This window comes from Calidris pugnax, unplaced genomic scaffold (genome assembly GCF_001431845.1).
Source record: "Calidris pugnax isolate Ruff unplaced genomic scaffold, ASM143184v1 scaffold11, whole genome shotgun sequence".
NCBI classification, from domain to species: Eukaryota; Metazoa; Chordata; class Aves; order Charadriiformes; family Scolopacidae; genus Calidris; species Calidris pugnax.
Genome location: NW_015090803.1, coordinates 8320372 through 8333778, shown reverse-complemented (window position 1 = coordinate 8333778; position 13407 = coordinate 8320372). Strand labels below are relative to the sequence as shown.

The window sequence follows — 13407 nt, the reverse complement described above, 5'->3', positions numbered from 1 at the left end:
CAGGAGGAGAAAAATCAGACCAGGACCCAACACAGATACAAGACTGAATACAGCTCTCAGTTCTAGTCTTTCAAAACTAGAACTAATAACTGCGACAAAATAAAGTTTATTATTATGAATTTGTAGTAAGTGGAATTCTCATATAGGGTGATAAACCTTCAATAGCTTCAACAAGTCTTTATTATGCTGTATGTCTCTCAAGGTAGCATAAAATTCATTAGTGTACTAGCATGTCACCAGAAGTTTGGGAAGCCAAGTCAAAATAAAAATTTATTTTAATTGTTTCAAAACACACGACTAAAATCTACATAATTATTAAAATAAGCTTACAGATATTCTTTGATTAACAGTTCACATCACATAACAAAGGACATATTTTAAATGCAGTATTTTCCTCACAATTTTAACATACAGGTATTGCTAAAATTTTTCAAGTAAAAAAGCATACTCTGAGTAGCCTAGACAGTTAATCACATTCTTGCATCTTAAGTTACTTTTAGGAATTTTAGGATTCTCTTAATTACTTACCCAAAACTAATAATGATGCTCAAGACTGCAGGTGCATAAATGTCATTAACGAACATAACTACATTTGATTATGTAGTCTAAAGACAACCAGGACTTAAAGGGCTTCAGTTGAGTTACAACTCGACATCTTCTGTTCCACTGATTAAGAGCTCCATTTTAAAACACAACCTCTCGGGCAAATAACTGCTTCCATTTTTAAACTGCAAGAGGTAACTGGTCAGTATTAGTCAAATTGTGGTTTAAGAAAAACTAAGTGTAACATGCAAACTGTACCTTAAAACTCAGAAGAAAACCCACATGCACTAAACAAACCAAGAATGTTTTTTCCATATAAACTCTTTAACATTTCAGTTATCAGGGGAAGCATGCAAACAATAAATAAAACCTGGAAGTCTGTCAACTCTAACAACTTTAAACTTCAAACTACTCAAGCAAAAACCAACTGTATTGGAACAGATACAACAGGAACACAAACTTCAACTTGAAGCAACTTCTAGGAAAAGATTATACTGCACATATTGCTACAATGAACTGCAATAATATCAAGTTAATGATTTTAGATACTTTAGAGTCTTTGTCGATCAAACACTTTTGAGTACTGTTCTTCCTTTTCTGAAGTGATGCGCCTTCCTCTCCTGGAATGGGATAAGAGAGAGGAAAAAAATTCTAAGTAATAATCAGAATAAAGCAACTGTAAAGTTTCAAGAAAAGCATCTCAAGATACTCTATGCTCTATTCAACACCCTCTAAAACTGATAAATACAGCCTCTGTACATGTGCCTAGGTCACACATCTGTCCTTTGAAAAAAGGAAGCAAAGTCTTAAATATAACATTAATAAACAACAGAAATTAAATACTACTTGGAATGTAATCACAAACTGCAATCTTACAAAAGCTGAACACATACAGCAAAAATATGATGACCAGCTACCAACCTGGACTACAGTTTATTGGTTAAAGCATAGATATTTTACACAAAGAGCCACCATCCAGTGGTACTTGACTGGTGTAGAGACTATCAAGGCTCAAATCCTCTATCCAAACTGGGAGTTACCCACTGCGCTTTGACCGGTTTGTCATTGGGAAGTGATTAACCAGTCTTATGCTTTAAGCGTCCACAAGTTGACTTTTCAGGAATTTTATGCAGTTTTGGTTAAATCCACTGAATACGATTTCAGCACTTACTTCTAGCATTAAGCAATTAAGAGCTAGACCCAGACACCTCAGTATGTACAAGAAAAATTCAAATGGCATTCCAGACATTAATCCCTTCATCTTTATAGTATCCTGTAGGTGAACAAATTGAAGGTGAGCTGTGTTCTAGGCATTTTATTTTGCTTTCACTACATACCTTAAAGTAGTCTTCTTGTGATACAAAGGTGTTCCTCAGACGGTTCTCAGGATTAAACAGACAAGATACTACTGTCTGTATGCTCCTGTCCACAGACTTCTGAAATATAGTTAGAGGTACATCTACAACAATACTGACTTTCAGTTAGCCCACTACTAGCAGTGAGAGTGTGACAGGGTTTACTTTGCATTCAGGATTCTTCCCAACTCCTGAGTTGTTTGTTTGGGCTTTTTTAAAATCTTTTAATCTCAGTAACTCATTAATCACTCCTAGATGTTACAACTTCACAGTTCTGACCAGTGACACTGGTTCAGTTGTGGAATAGGTTGACAGATGACAAATGAAGTCTCCTTTAGAAAATTGAACTCGGGGCCAACTGCTGGACACCCCGGGGTCACTTTCCACCAAAAAAAGTGAAGGGAGTAAAACATTACTGATTCAGAGGTTTGAAGTGTACAATAAATCTCTAAGACAGCAGGCAGTGCTACCTAACCTTTTTTAGTACCTGTAATTCCCCTTGTAATTCTCAGCAGATTAAGTAAAGCCCTGTCACTTAAAAACATTGTCGTACTTAATGAAGTAGAACACACATTTTATACAGCCCTCAGCACTTTAGACAAGCACTAATAGCTTTAAGAAACACGTAAGGCTGCTGAAGTTGTGTACACAAAAATCAGATACAGTGGATTGAGTTGTCGCTTTAGCCAGTTGCTAGAACTTTGGTTTCTACAATACTGGTCAGAGGCCCCCTCCAAGTCACATAATCCTCACGTGCAAATTTCTGGGAATAGAATTTACGACAAAAAGCATTAAAGTTTTGAGAAACCCCTTACCTTTTGTGGACTGCTAGAAGACGACTGTGTGGGCTCCGGGACAACACATTCTGTCTGTATCAGTTCTGGATCCTCAGCGCAGTGATAGCTTACTGAAGTATAAACCTGCATTTTTTTAATATTGCAGTATTTCAGTAACACTCAGAAAACATGCACAGTTGTGTTGTCATTGGTCCTCGCTTATCCATGAGTTATGCCAACTTTACCTTCATGTTTTGGATAAGTTTCACAAGTGGGGAAAACACCACATCCTGATCTGTTGTATTAAGACAGATCTACTTCCAAAAAGGTTCTATTCTAATAAATGTCATTTCTCCCCATTATAATCATTCTTGAGATTAGCTCCTCAACCTACTTCCTCCATGCATAGCTTTTGCTGTGAAGGGTATTGAGCAATAAAGTCATTCACTGAGGATTTGAGACACCAGCAAGAAGCTTCAAGAGATTACTGAACACTACAGTCAAATAAATGAAGGGGAAGCAAATCATCATCCTCCTTCCGAGAAGTTACTTTTCTCTATACAGCTTCTTTCTTGTTCGAAGCTTCCTTCATTCATGCCAATATAAAAACATCTAGAAAAGCAGAAGCCATTTTACAGCTTTTATAAAAAACTCTACCCACTTCCCCCCGCTTGCAGTGCAGTGCTGCAATCGGCAACCCAGTGCAGAGTTTAATAACAATAGCAAAGAGCCTGATAAAGCAGTTACTCTTTACGGACAGATCCTTCCAGATGCTTCCAGAGAGGACTGGCAGCTTTTACAGCCAATTTAACCAGGATTTCAATGGCTAAGTTAAACATTCTCACTTTTCAGAGGCAACTTTTTTCTCTCTTCAAAGTAATCAGGTTTACCCAGACTTGACTGTAGTTTTCAAGTTTCTTGCAACATCAGTCTTAAGATGTTATTTGTGATTATACACAGCAACCATAAGCTGTGCCACCCAACAATCCCAAAAGCCCTTGATCAGCAAAACTGTTATTTCCAACTGATAATACTGTAAGATAGGAAGCCTACAGTGTTAGCAGACTACTCCTTTGTGAGCACCATCCCTAACTATCAAAAAGTGTATCATGTCTGACCTCATCACAACTGGGACATTCCATTAATGAACAGAAATTGTGATTATCCACCAAACAAATAGGTAGGAAATTCATCCTTCAGTGTACTGGTTTACACCTATCTCCTTATCTGCCTGTCCTGTCTGAGTCTGTAAAGAATGATAAAGTTTAACTCAGTTCTAGAGAAGTTGTTTGCTCATTTGCAATCAATCTGCAATAAGCAAGATTAAAACATCTAATGAAAACTACCATGCACACCTACTCTAAAAACTTTGTATTGGTACTGTTTAATTGCTAAGCGATATACAGCTGCAGCATGTCCATGGATTTGTTCAACAAAACTTATTTCAAGACAATTAAGGTAATAGTATTCTAGTGACTTCTGAACTCTTTTGAGACCGTTTCTTCCCCCAATAAAGCAAAGGCAGTTCTCACTAACAGAAATACAAACTTCCTGTGAAGAAAAATGCTACTTCGACTGAGAAACTCCAAGCTTAAGCTTATTACACATGACTGGAAGAGAGCAGGAAAAAAGTAGTCTTCTAATACTACCAGTGACAGAATTGTCAGATGCCTGCAGGCAGCAATATATATCCACAAAGTTCCATTTTCTTCATTTTATCCCCCATTTTACCTTCCACACGTTCTACAGACATCTGCTGGGAATTAGCTTGAAAGAATACTGCTCAGAAGAAAGTTAACTATTACAGCTTATAAACACTTAATAGAAACCATACTCAATAAATACAAGATTACAGCCAGAGAACACAAAAATGCCTAAGATGCAAGTTTAAGTTCCAACACTGTTAAAGAAATACACAGTATTTTTTCCTCTTGTGGACATCACTTGTGTAGAGTCACAGAAAACAAGTGACTTCTTTAGAAGCCATAAATACCACCTACAACCTGTAGTAGACTGGCAAATCATTTGAAAAAAAATTGTTGAGAGGAGCCGAAAAAAACCCAGTATTTGCAAAGCAGAGTATTTTGAGGCTTTTAAATTTTAAAACAATTTGTAACAGTAAGCAGTAATGTTATACAGATCTTATAACTCAGGATTGTGCATCAGGTCACCGCTTATTTTTCTTTCAACCTTTCATGAAAAAAATTCAATTCTGTTCATGTTAAAATTCCAGAATTCTGTGACCAAAACATCTGGATGAATGCCATAGAACAGTTCAGTTTTGCCAGGCAGCTCCTAATAAAGCACCAGGTCAGTAGGAAATCCTAAACAATAGTGTCAGCAGCTGCTGATTTGTATAGACCAGATTACATACAGATCCAAAACAAGTGTTTTTTTAGAAAGTATCAGACTGTCAAAACAGTGTGCTAATTGAGAAGACAAAGTTCCAGAAGTTTAACTTTGTAGACTTACCGGAGGCATAACGTAATTTCTTTGCTCCCCAGCAAGCCATTGTGGTTGAACCTTAAAAATTGGACAAGAACCAGCTTTTATTCATTTATTTCCAACACAGGCAAGTAACTGCTCTTTAAGAGCCACCATTTATAACACTTCATGTCTGGATTTTTCATTAAACAGTAGTTTATAGTCTTCTGTCCAGCAAGATAGCTTTTTCGTATGTACCTCACACAGTGTTTAGCACAAAGCCATGCACAAATTCAACAGCTTCCTTCCTCTGCTCATTCTGACTTTTAAAAAAAATTCAAAAGTAAAATTTCGCAAGGTAGGAAAATACAGGGAATCACAGCAGCCACACTGAAAACATCTCAAAACTCTAGCTACTTCCAGTTTAGTTTCAGTAACAGGACTTACCCACTCATTTAACTTCTAAGTTAAAAATGACTATCAGTTAAGTGCCTTCCCAGGCATTTTTAGAGCTCAAGAGCACATCCCTTCTCTACATACATCCCATATTTATATAGTCTAGTAAGACACAGTGATTCTGTTTTATGTAATCAACTGTTTAATGTATCAACTGCCTGCAGTATAGCATGCACAAATGCAAAGCTCCTTCCCATGAGAAAAAGTACTACTGATCCACATAGTTTTTGCTAATTTGGAAGTTGTTTTATCATTACATATTAAAAAAAAACTAAAGAAAGTATGCCAAGTTATTCAACAGTTTTCATTGCATTAGAATAAAATATCACTAATTTTGGTTTTGCTTTCTGTGAAGCAGGAGCTGAAGAGAAACAGAATTCACAGAAAAAAAACCAGAAATATCAGTCTCCAGTGAACACTGTTCATTCCATTCAAGTTTTGCCAGGTATCCAACACCCCTTCTGCTGCTACATAAGAATGACACACCTGATAGTTGTAGGCTGGCTGATATCCTACAGGAACTTGCTGCTGTATCAATAAAGCCGGTGAACTGTATGGGTATGTCTGCAAAATAAAGCTTTTTTTAAAAATGCAACTCTGAAGCAACATAAGATATCTGTAAAGGTACTTATAAATGTTAGGAGCACATTTTTAGAGATTCCTCTAAAACATCCTCAGACTAGCTTCATTATTTAAAAACAACCCATAAAGATTTCCCATGGGGCTTCAGCACTTCAGGCACTCAATCTCAAGGAAGTGGGATTCTAAACTGTATTATGTATCTAAAAAACCCACATCTGCTTGTAGCTGATCTTTTAAGTCATTTCAGAAGTACAACTCATCTCATGAGCTTTCTAAAGCAGACCCAAAACAGACCAACTACCATGAAATAATGGACTACAGCCTGAAGATCAGTTTCAGGAAGCCAAAGGCAAGCTAAATTATTACAATTCAGAAGATTTCCCAGCATTTCTTCACTGCAAGTATTTTGACGCTGTGTTAACCTGGAACCTTTTCAGCTTCTTCACAGAATAAAGGCACATTCCGGCATGTAAGAGAACCAATTACTCCTATGCTAGTTCCCTCTTCCAACAAAAATCAACAAGAGTACTACTATCAAGCTCTCTGCCTTAGAGAGAAAAAAATACTTCTGTGAGTCACTGCAGTGTATTCATCTTCATTCGCTTAGGAAAATACACAAAACAGTTTGCAACTAATGTTTCCCTGTTGCATTGCCATACCATATAGGGTTAATACTATAATCTGGAAGCCCTTCTATTCACAGTACAGACTCATAAGGAGGCCAGAAGTACTCTGTCTATACCTCAGTAAGAATGTTTATCTGAAGTACCAGTAAAGTGATGTCCTGTAGGCATAAAGTATTGGTCACAGCTGTTAACAGCAGATGCCGTAACACAGTTCTTACAAAGGCACAGCAGCAGTTCAGAAACAGGAAGTGAAGTGCCATCAGTGACAAGTAACAAGATCACTTAAGAACTATTATATAATTAAATCTTAGCTCTGCCTTCAACTGCTTTTCTTACTCTCAAAATACAGATTATCTCCCTGCCTTTTGTTACGGAAGGAGATCTGAATAAATTTTTCAAAGCTGCTGGCATTCTTTTAAAGTGGTTTGAACTGAGCGTTTGTTATTGGGGAAAGTAATACAAAACAAGCAGGTAAAATTAAAATCGGAATCTTAATATATATTCCTGAAGTTGTATGTGATTGCACCTTCAAAAATTAGGTATCTAATTTATGATTGAACATCAGTGGCATGAACAGTCTTACCTGAACATACTGTGTTACTGGACTCATTACAGCTGGAGGCTGCATGTACGTCTCTGCATTTTGATTACTCCATACACTATGGAATTGTGGTGCAGGAGGATTGAAGACTAATGGTCTGGGATGTACATAAGAACCTTGTTTTAAAACAGAGAAGAATAAAGTGTTTTTAGTAAAGACATCTTCACATGTATTTCATTAATACTCAGAATTCAAGCTGCAAAAACACTTAAGTGGTTTTACTCTTAAATTTAACTCAACATTAACTGCATTGTATTGTGCTACTAAGCTGAGTTTTATTATCAAAGCTGTGCAACATCACACGAGTAGTAAGGTCATAAAATTCAGAATTGAACTTTAAATGCAATATATGTATTAGATCCGATAGGAAGGATTTGCAAGAATGATAGTGTATAATTAAGAGAAAATAAATAGATACTATATACTTGTAACATGAATAAATTTGTTTCTGTATACTTACACAAGTTTTGTTGCTTTCTAATCGCCGGCCCCAGTTTCAGCTTTTTGCCATGGAAGTTGATTTGTGACTGAAAGACAGGTTATTCTGTGAGCTGGGTAATCAGTGAGGTGAGTGTGTCATTTGATTTTAAAAAGACTGTGCTTCTACACTAGAGTATCATCAACTCACACACAGGCTCAACAGCCTTCACTCTCCTCTCCCACCTCAACACCTTCCACCTTTCAATTTCATTTCCTGCAATGTTCTCATCACACCTGTTTGCCTACCCACTGACTCTCCAAACCTAGTATGTATCACTTCCCTTCATCACAACATGCACTACTAGTAGTTGGCAACTACATATTAGTGACTGTCAGCCTTCTGGTTTTATAAAAACAGATTCAAATTATTCTTGCCTCAACAAGGATATTACTGTAGCGTGACCATAATCTAGGTTCCCTTCAAACCCTATTTACATCACCACTTACCTTCCTTCCCACAACCTTCCTAACAGGCTTCACGTAGCATGTTAAAAGCTGTTCTAGTATTAAAGGAAATGGAAGGCTGCCTAAGCACTACTGTTTACCTGCACACTACTGTATTCTCTCTAGAGAAATTTTCACATGTTCCTCCAGAACATCCAACAAACATGCCATTTTGCAACTTTTTTTGGGCACAGACTAACAAAGAAAGAAATGAAACAAATACAGTTTGCATCTTCCTCAATACCCAAACCTGGGATTACAAGCATCTGAAAGACTTGCAAAATAGGGTGGGAAGTACTTCTCAGGAGTCCACAAATGCCCAAGACACACAACTTCTCGTTCTTCAAGTTTTGTCCAAACACTAGTTCCCACAGAAGGCACGATTTCAGACTTGCAATGATTGAGCATGCTGGCAAAACTGTACTATCTAGGGCCATAACAGAACCTCTGATATACAAAGTCACATCAGTGAGTATTATAATAGACAAACACCAAGGGCTTTTAGTTTCAAAGAAATGCACACAAAAATCAGCAACATACATGGCTCAAATGACAACACTACTCAAGAGGCCTCTAGAGGGGAGAGACTGTTGCCTCAGAACAAGCATTCCACACTTATCTAGTACAATAAATGTAACCCATAGTAAAAAAAAGTATTCAGATGAAGTCCATTGCCCAACATAGCCGTATTTTTGTCAGCATACTATAAGAATTAAAGAACAGCAAGGTTTTGAGATCTTTTGGTGAGAATCAAGAATCCCCCACTGGAGTTTCAATGCTCTCCACTTTGTTCAAACGTGTTCTCTTAAGGAGCTGGACAGCCAGTAAACACATCGCAGGAACACTACATTTGTGCCTGGCACATTTTTTCTGGATTTGCCTTTCAGATTTACTTCCCTATCCAAGAGCTTCAGAAGCAAATGAAGAGATTGTTCATCCTTCATAGACACAGGGAGTTTTCTGAGGCAGACTACAGAGAGGGAAATATTTCACTGCATGCTATTTTCATAGTTACTGCACTGATTCTGAACTCTAAGAGCAGAAGAGCTGTTACAGTTGTAACCCTTTATCTCCTGTGTGAAATAAAGGAAAACCGTGACACATCAGTTGCATTTTACAGTCAAGGAAGCCTAAAAAAATACTTGCACTACATGTAACATCCAAATGCACAAACACCAAGAGAGAAACGTAACTTCAACTGCTAAGACTTATGTAAAAAAAAAAATCTAATGCCATTCTCCATGTTACTGTTATTCCCAATAATAATGCTGAAAGGTCTATTATCTGCCATAAGCACAAGGGTTCTATGACACTCATCCAATACAGCAAGCAAGACACAGGGTACATTCAGGGGAAACCAAGTCATGTATCTCCAGCCTTCAAATATCAGCTTCTTCACATAATTTAGACAAAGAGCTTACGTCTACTATTTTTTGAACATCCACATTGTCCAGGAAAGACACAAATCCATACCTGAAAAGAAAAAACAGGTTACTTAATAACTAGATTTTGATTTGTTAGCTAAATTATTTTGACCATCAGCAGTTAACAGTGTACATTACGAAAGTATCAAGCAGTTTATAATTCAGCATGAAAGTGCATTTACTGCTAACTAGCAGCATATACTACTGGGCCAAATGAAAGCAATTGAGTGCCAGATTCTAGAATAATACAAAATCAATGTAAGGCCTATTTTTCCTTTTCAGCTACACAAAATGAGCACTATTGTTGATATGACTAACTCAGAAAGTAAAAAAAACCTTTTGAGATCTGAATCAAGTTTTGTATTTACTACAAAGGTATGGATATAAGCAGGCATTAGAGGAACAGCGACACCAGTGAGGGAAGTGACTCTTGAAGAGCTTTTTCATTTATTTCACTGCCCTCCTAGCTTATAGAAACAGTTGTATCAATCAATGGAGTATGCCAATTCATTATCGATACTTAGAACAGACACCGGCTAATGGCACATCAAAATGCACCATGAAGACTAGCAAGGGATAGGAGGAAATAAAACAGATTTCCAGCTCATGCATTACCACATATGCCTAAGAAAAAACATGACGTCTTAGCATGTTCTCACATAATCTGAGGAAAAATTGGGCTGGAAGGAACCTCTAGAAGGTGAAGTCTCCTTCTTAAAGTAGGGATAACCTCAAAGCTAGGCCAGCCTCCCCAGAACTCAAACTAAGGTCTTATACACCCTTATTTAAATGTTTCACCACAGACACTTCAGAGTTTTTCTATATCCAATTTCCCTTGCTTTAACTCTGTTCACTTAGTTTCACTCTTCACCCAAATGAGCTTGGTTGTCTTCTCTAAAACTTGTCCCTGAGTGTCAGAAGAGTGCAGCCTCATTGCCCTGAATAAACCATTACCCCTTGTCTTAACTATCCTGACCCCTCTCCAGATTGTCGTTAACTACTCTAGCCATCAGACAGGTCCTACAGAAGAACAGTCTGTGTAAGCATCACACAAGTTTCAAGCTTTGTTTCCACTGGTTAAGTGACAGTAACCCTCTCTCTTCCCTGAAGATAGAGAACAACCTGTTTTTTATGACTACTATCTGTAAGATTATACAAGTTTAGGGACAACCTAGATTTACACACTTCAGTGTTAATTCACAATAAGAAACTGCAGCTTGCAGTAATGCTTAAGCACATCAAGTGAGTTGCTAAGCAGCTGCTCATATAATCTATGACAAGTTATGTCCACATTAACTTGAAAGAACAACTCAAGTTCTACTCACCCTTTAGAAACACCAGTCCTGTCAGTGATTATTTTCACCTCTTTCACAGTACCATATCTTTCAAAGAAACTCCGAATATCTGCTTCATTCATCTGAAAGAAATGAGGTTTTAAACTTCTTCAAACACATTCAGCTGTTTAAAGGCAGCTGAATTTAAGGCAGCCAGTACCCTTTTTAAACCCATCTTCTACTACAGTAAGAAGTTACTCACCTGTTCCAAACTTCTCTCATGACACTGCAATACTTTAAGATTAGTAAAGACACATTAAAAAAACCCAAAACCACCAAAAACTAACCCAGGAGTTAAATTTCCATTTCCTTCCCACTGAAGTGCCCTGTATCTATGTTAAAACAATTAAAAGTATATAATACCCTTATATCAATTCCACCAACAAAGACTGTGTTTGGCATGATTTTTCCTTCTGGTAAAACATATCCTTGACTGGTTGTTGACAAACGGGTGTTATCCTCCGAGACACCTGCACACTGGGCCTCCACATTTGCAGACTGAAAAATTTAAAAAGAAACATAGTTCAGTCAAATTATTATAGTACACTAAGACACTAGAATGCCTGCATCTTTCTATAAATATAGCATGGGAAGATGAATTTTAATAGCAATGATTTTCAATAGCAACTTTCCATTTACTTAAAGGAAGTATTTGCTGTAAATAGACCGTTCATTGGAAAAAAAGTTGAATAATTATTCTAAGTTTTAAAAATTTAAATCTAGACCTAACCTAGGCTAGGTTAAGTAGCCCTTATGACTACATGAAGCTTCATGACCAGTGTTGCTACTACCAAACACAGTGAGAATGCCAACATGATTTATTTCAGAACTTACCAGATTCCTTTCAGAGGACAGAAATTAAATTCTTTAATGATACAATTTACTGTAAGTTGATTATCCAACAGAATAAATGCCATCATGTTCCTGATCAAACACTTTAAATACTTGAGATGCAAGTAAGCTTTCAAACAGCCTTGTAGTATAACCCTGTTACCTGTGCTCTAAGTCAGTCATAGGAAGAGAAATGGAATGTTCATGGAATATTCACACTTTTCCCAGACAAAAAGTTGTTCTGTCAGTTTAACTACAACAGGAATATGAATGACTACACGCTTGTTTTCTAATTGTCTGCACAAAAGCAGGATCTTAATAATACACTGCATGGTACAAAGAGAACTGCGAAGAACATTAAGATTATTATAAGGCAACTACAGTTATGATATGCTTTGCACATCCAGGCTTCAGATGCACCCTTTTGGTCCTAAAGCATTTTGTCACAACATAGAACTTATGGATCCATAAGTTCTATGCTGCTGCTTCTACTGTTCCATAACAGTAAAGACTGTTTAATAAAACATTTCTGCCTTAAACAGAAAAAAGGTAGTTCTCCCCTTCCCTCCTGTTGTACCAGGACATCACTGCAGAAGGAAAACAAGCCTACATTTCACAGGAGAAAAATTCTCTAGTTCTTTTTCCAGACAGATCCATTTCTGATCCAAGCTCATTCTGTAGTTACGTAAACTCTTGTGCTAGCATAAAAACATAACAAGAGATAAACGAAGCAAGATGTGAAGACCACTTCTTTGGCTGTACCCCCAGCTGAAGGGCATTTAAACTGAAGTCTGAGACAAAACTACAACTCCACAGCAACCTTAAGCTGACCTAATTATTGGCTTCTTTCTTTCTGGATCTGTTTCAGCAGACTAAAAGATACGTATTCACTTTGCTCTGCAAATTCTCTGGCAATTTGAAACAGGAAACAGCTCCCAGCAGAGGCACCCAGCAAGTGCCAGAACAAGCACAAGGCAGTGGGTGGGCACACAGATACTGCTGGTACTCAAGGCATCATGGCCTTGGCTGCCATGAAGTGCAGCATTTCTCTCTCATGCTAACAATGTGAACATTATTTTCAATTACAATACACTCACTTAATGCTTTCACACATCAAGTGTCTAAAAGATTACACAAACTACTCAGGCATTCTGATAAATTGGTCAAAAAAATTAAGCTTTAATATCTCTTAATACATGCATTTCTTAGAAGATGAAAAGGGGCTGCTGCTGAAAAATACAGTTGTAAAAATCTCCTTCAAAGTTACTTTTCGAGTCTTCAGTACTACAACGCAAAACTTTTGCCAAGTCAAAGAAGGCACTGCCCTATCTAAAACCAAATTATTTTACCAGCACAATGTCTAGTCATTTTACTACCTAAAAGATTGTGCTTCTACATACAGTATGGGCAAAGAATTCAGACTGCTGCTAAAGCAGTATCAAAACCCTAAAACCACTTACGTTTTCAAAATTTGCAAGATCCTGATGCTGATGAATTGGCTACCCTGAAATTATAGCATCAGCTGACACGA

General features: G+C 37.2%; 1 protein-coding gene across 1 annotated transcript; it reads right to left on the bottom strand.

Annotated features, from left to right (window-relative positions):
• Nucleotides 1-1109: 1109 nt before the first annotated feature.
• Nucleotides 1110-11965, bottom strand: DAZL (deleted in azoospermia-like). Its single transcript, XM_014937628.1, has 11 exons — nt 11930-11965; nt 11409-11543; nt 11037-11128; nt 9709-9760; nt 7824-7890; nt 7346-7479; nt 6041-6118; nt 5147-5197; nt 2714-2818; nt 1881-1979; nt 1110-1163 (listed from the first exon to the last, which is right to left on the bottom strand). The coding sequence occupies exons 1-11, from the start codon at nt 11963-11965 to the stop codon at nt 1110-1112; spliced, it is 903 nt and encodes a 300-aa protein (XP_014793114.1).
• Between the last annotated feature and the right edge of the window lie 1442 nt (nt 11966-13407).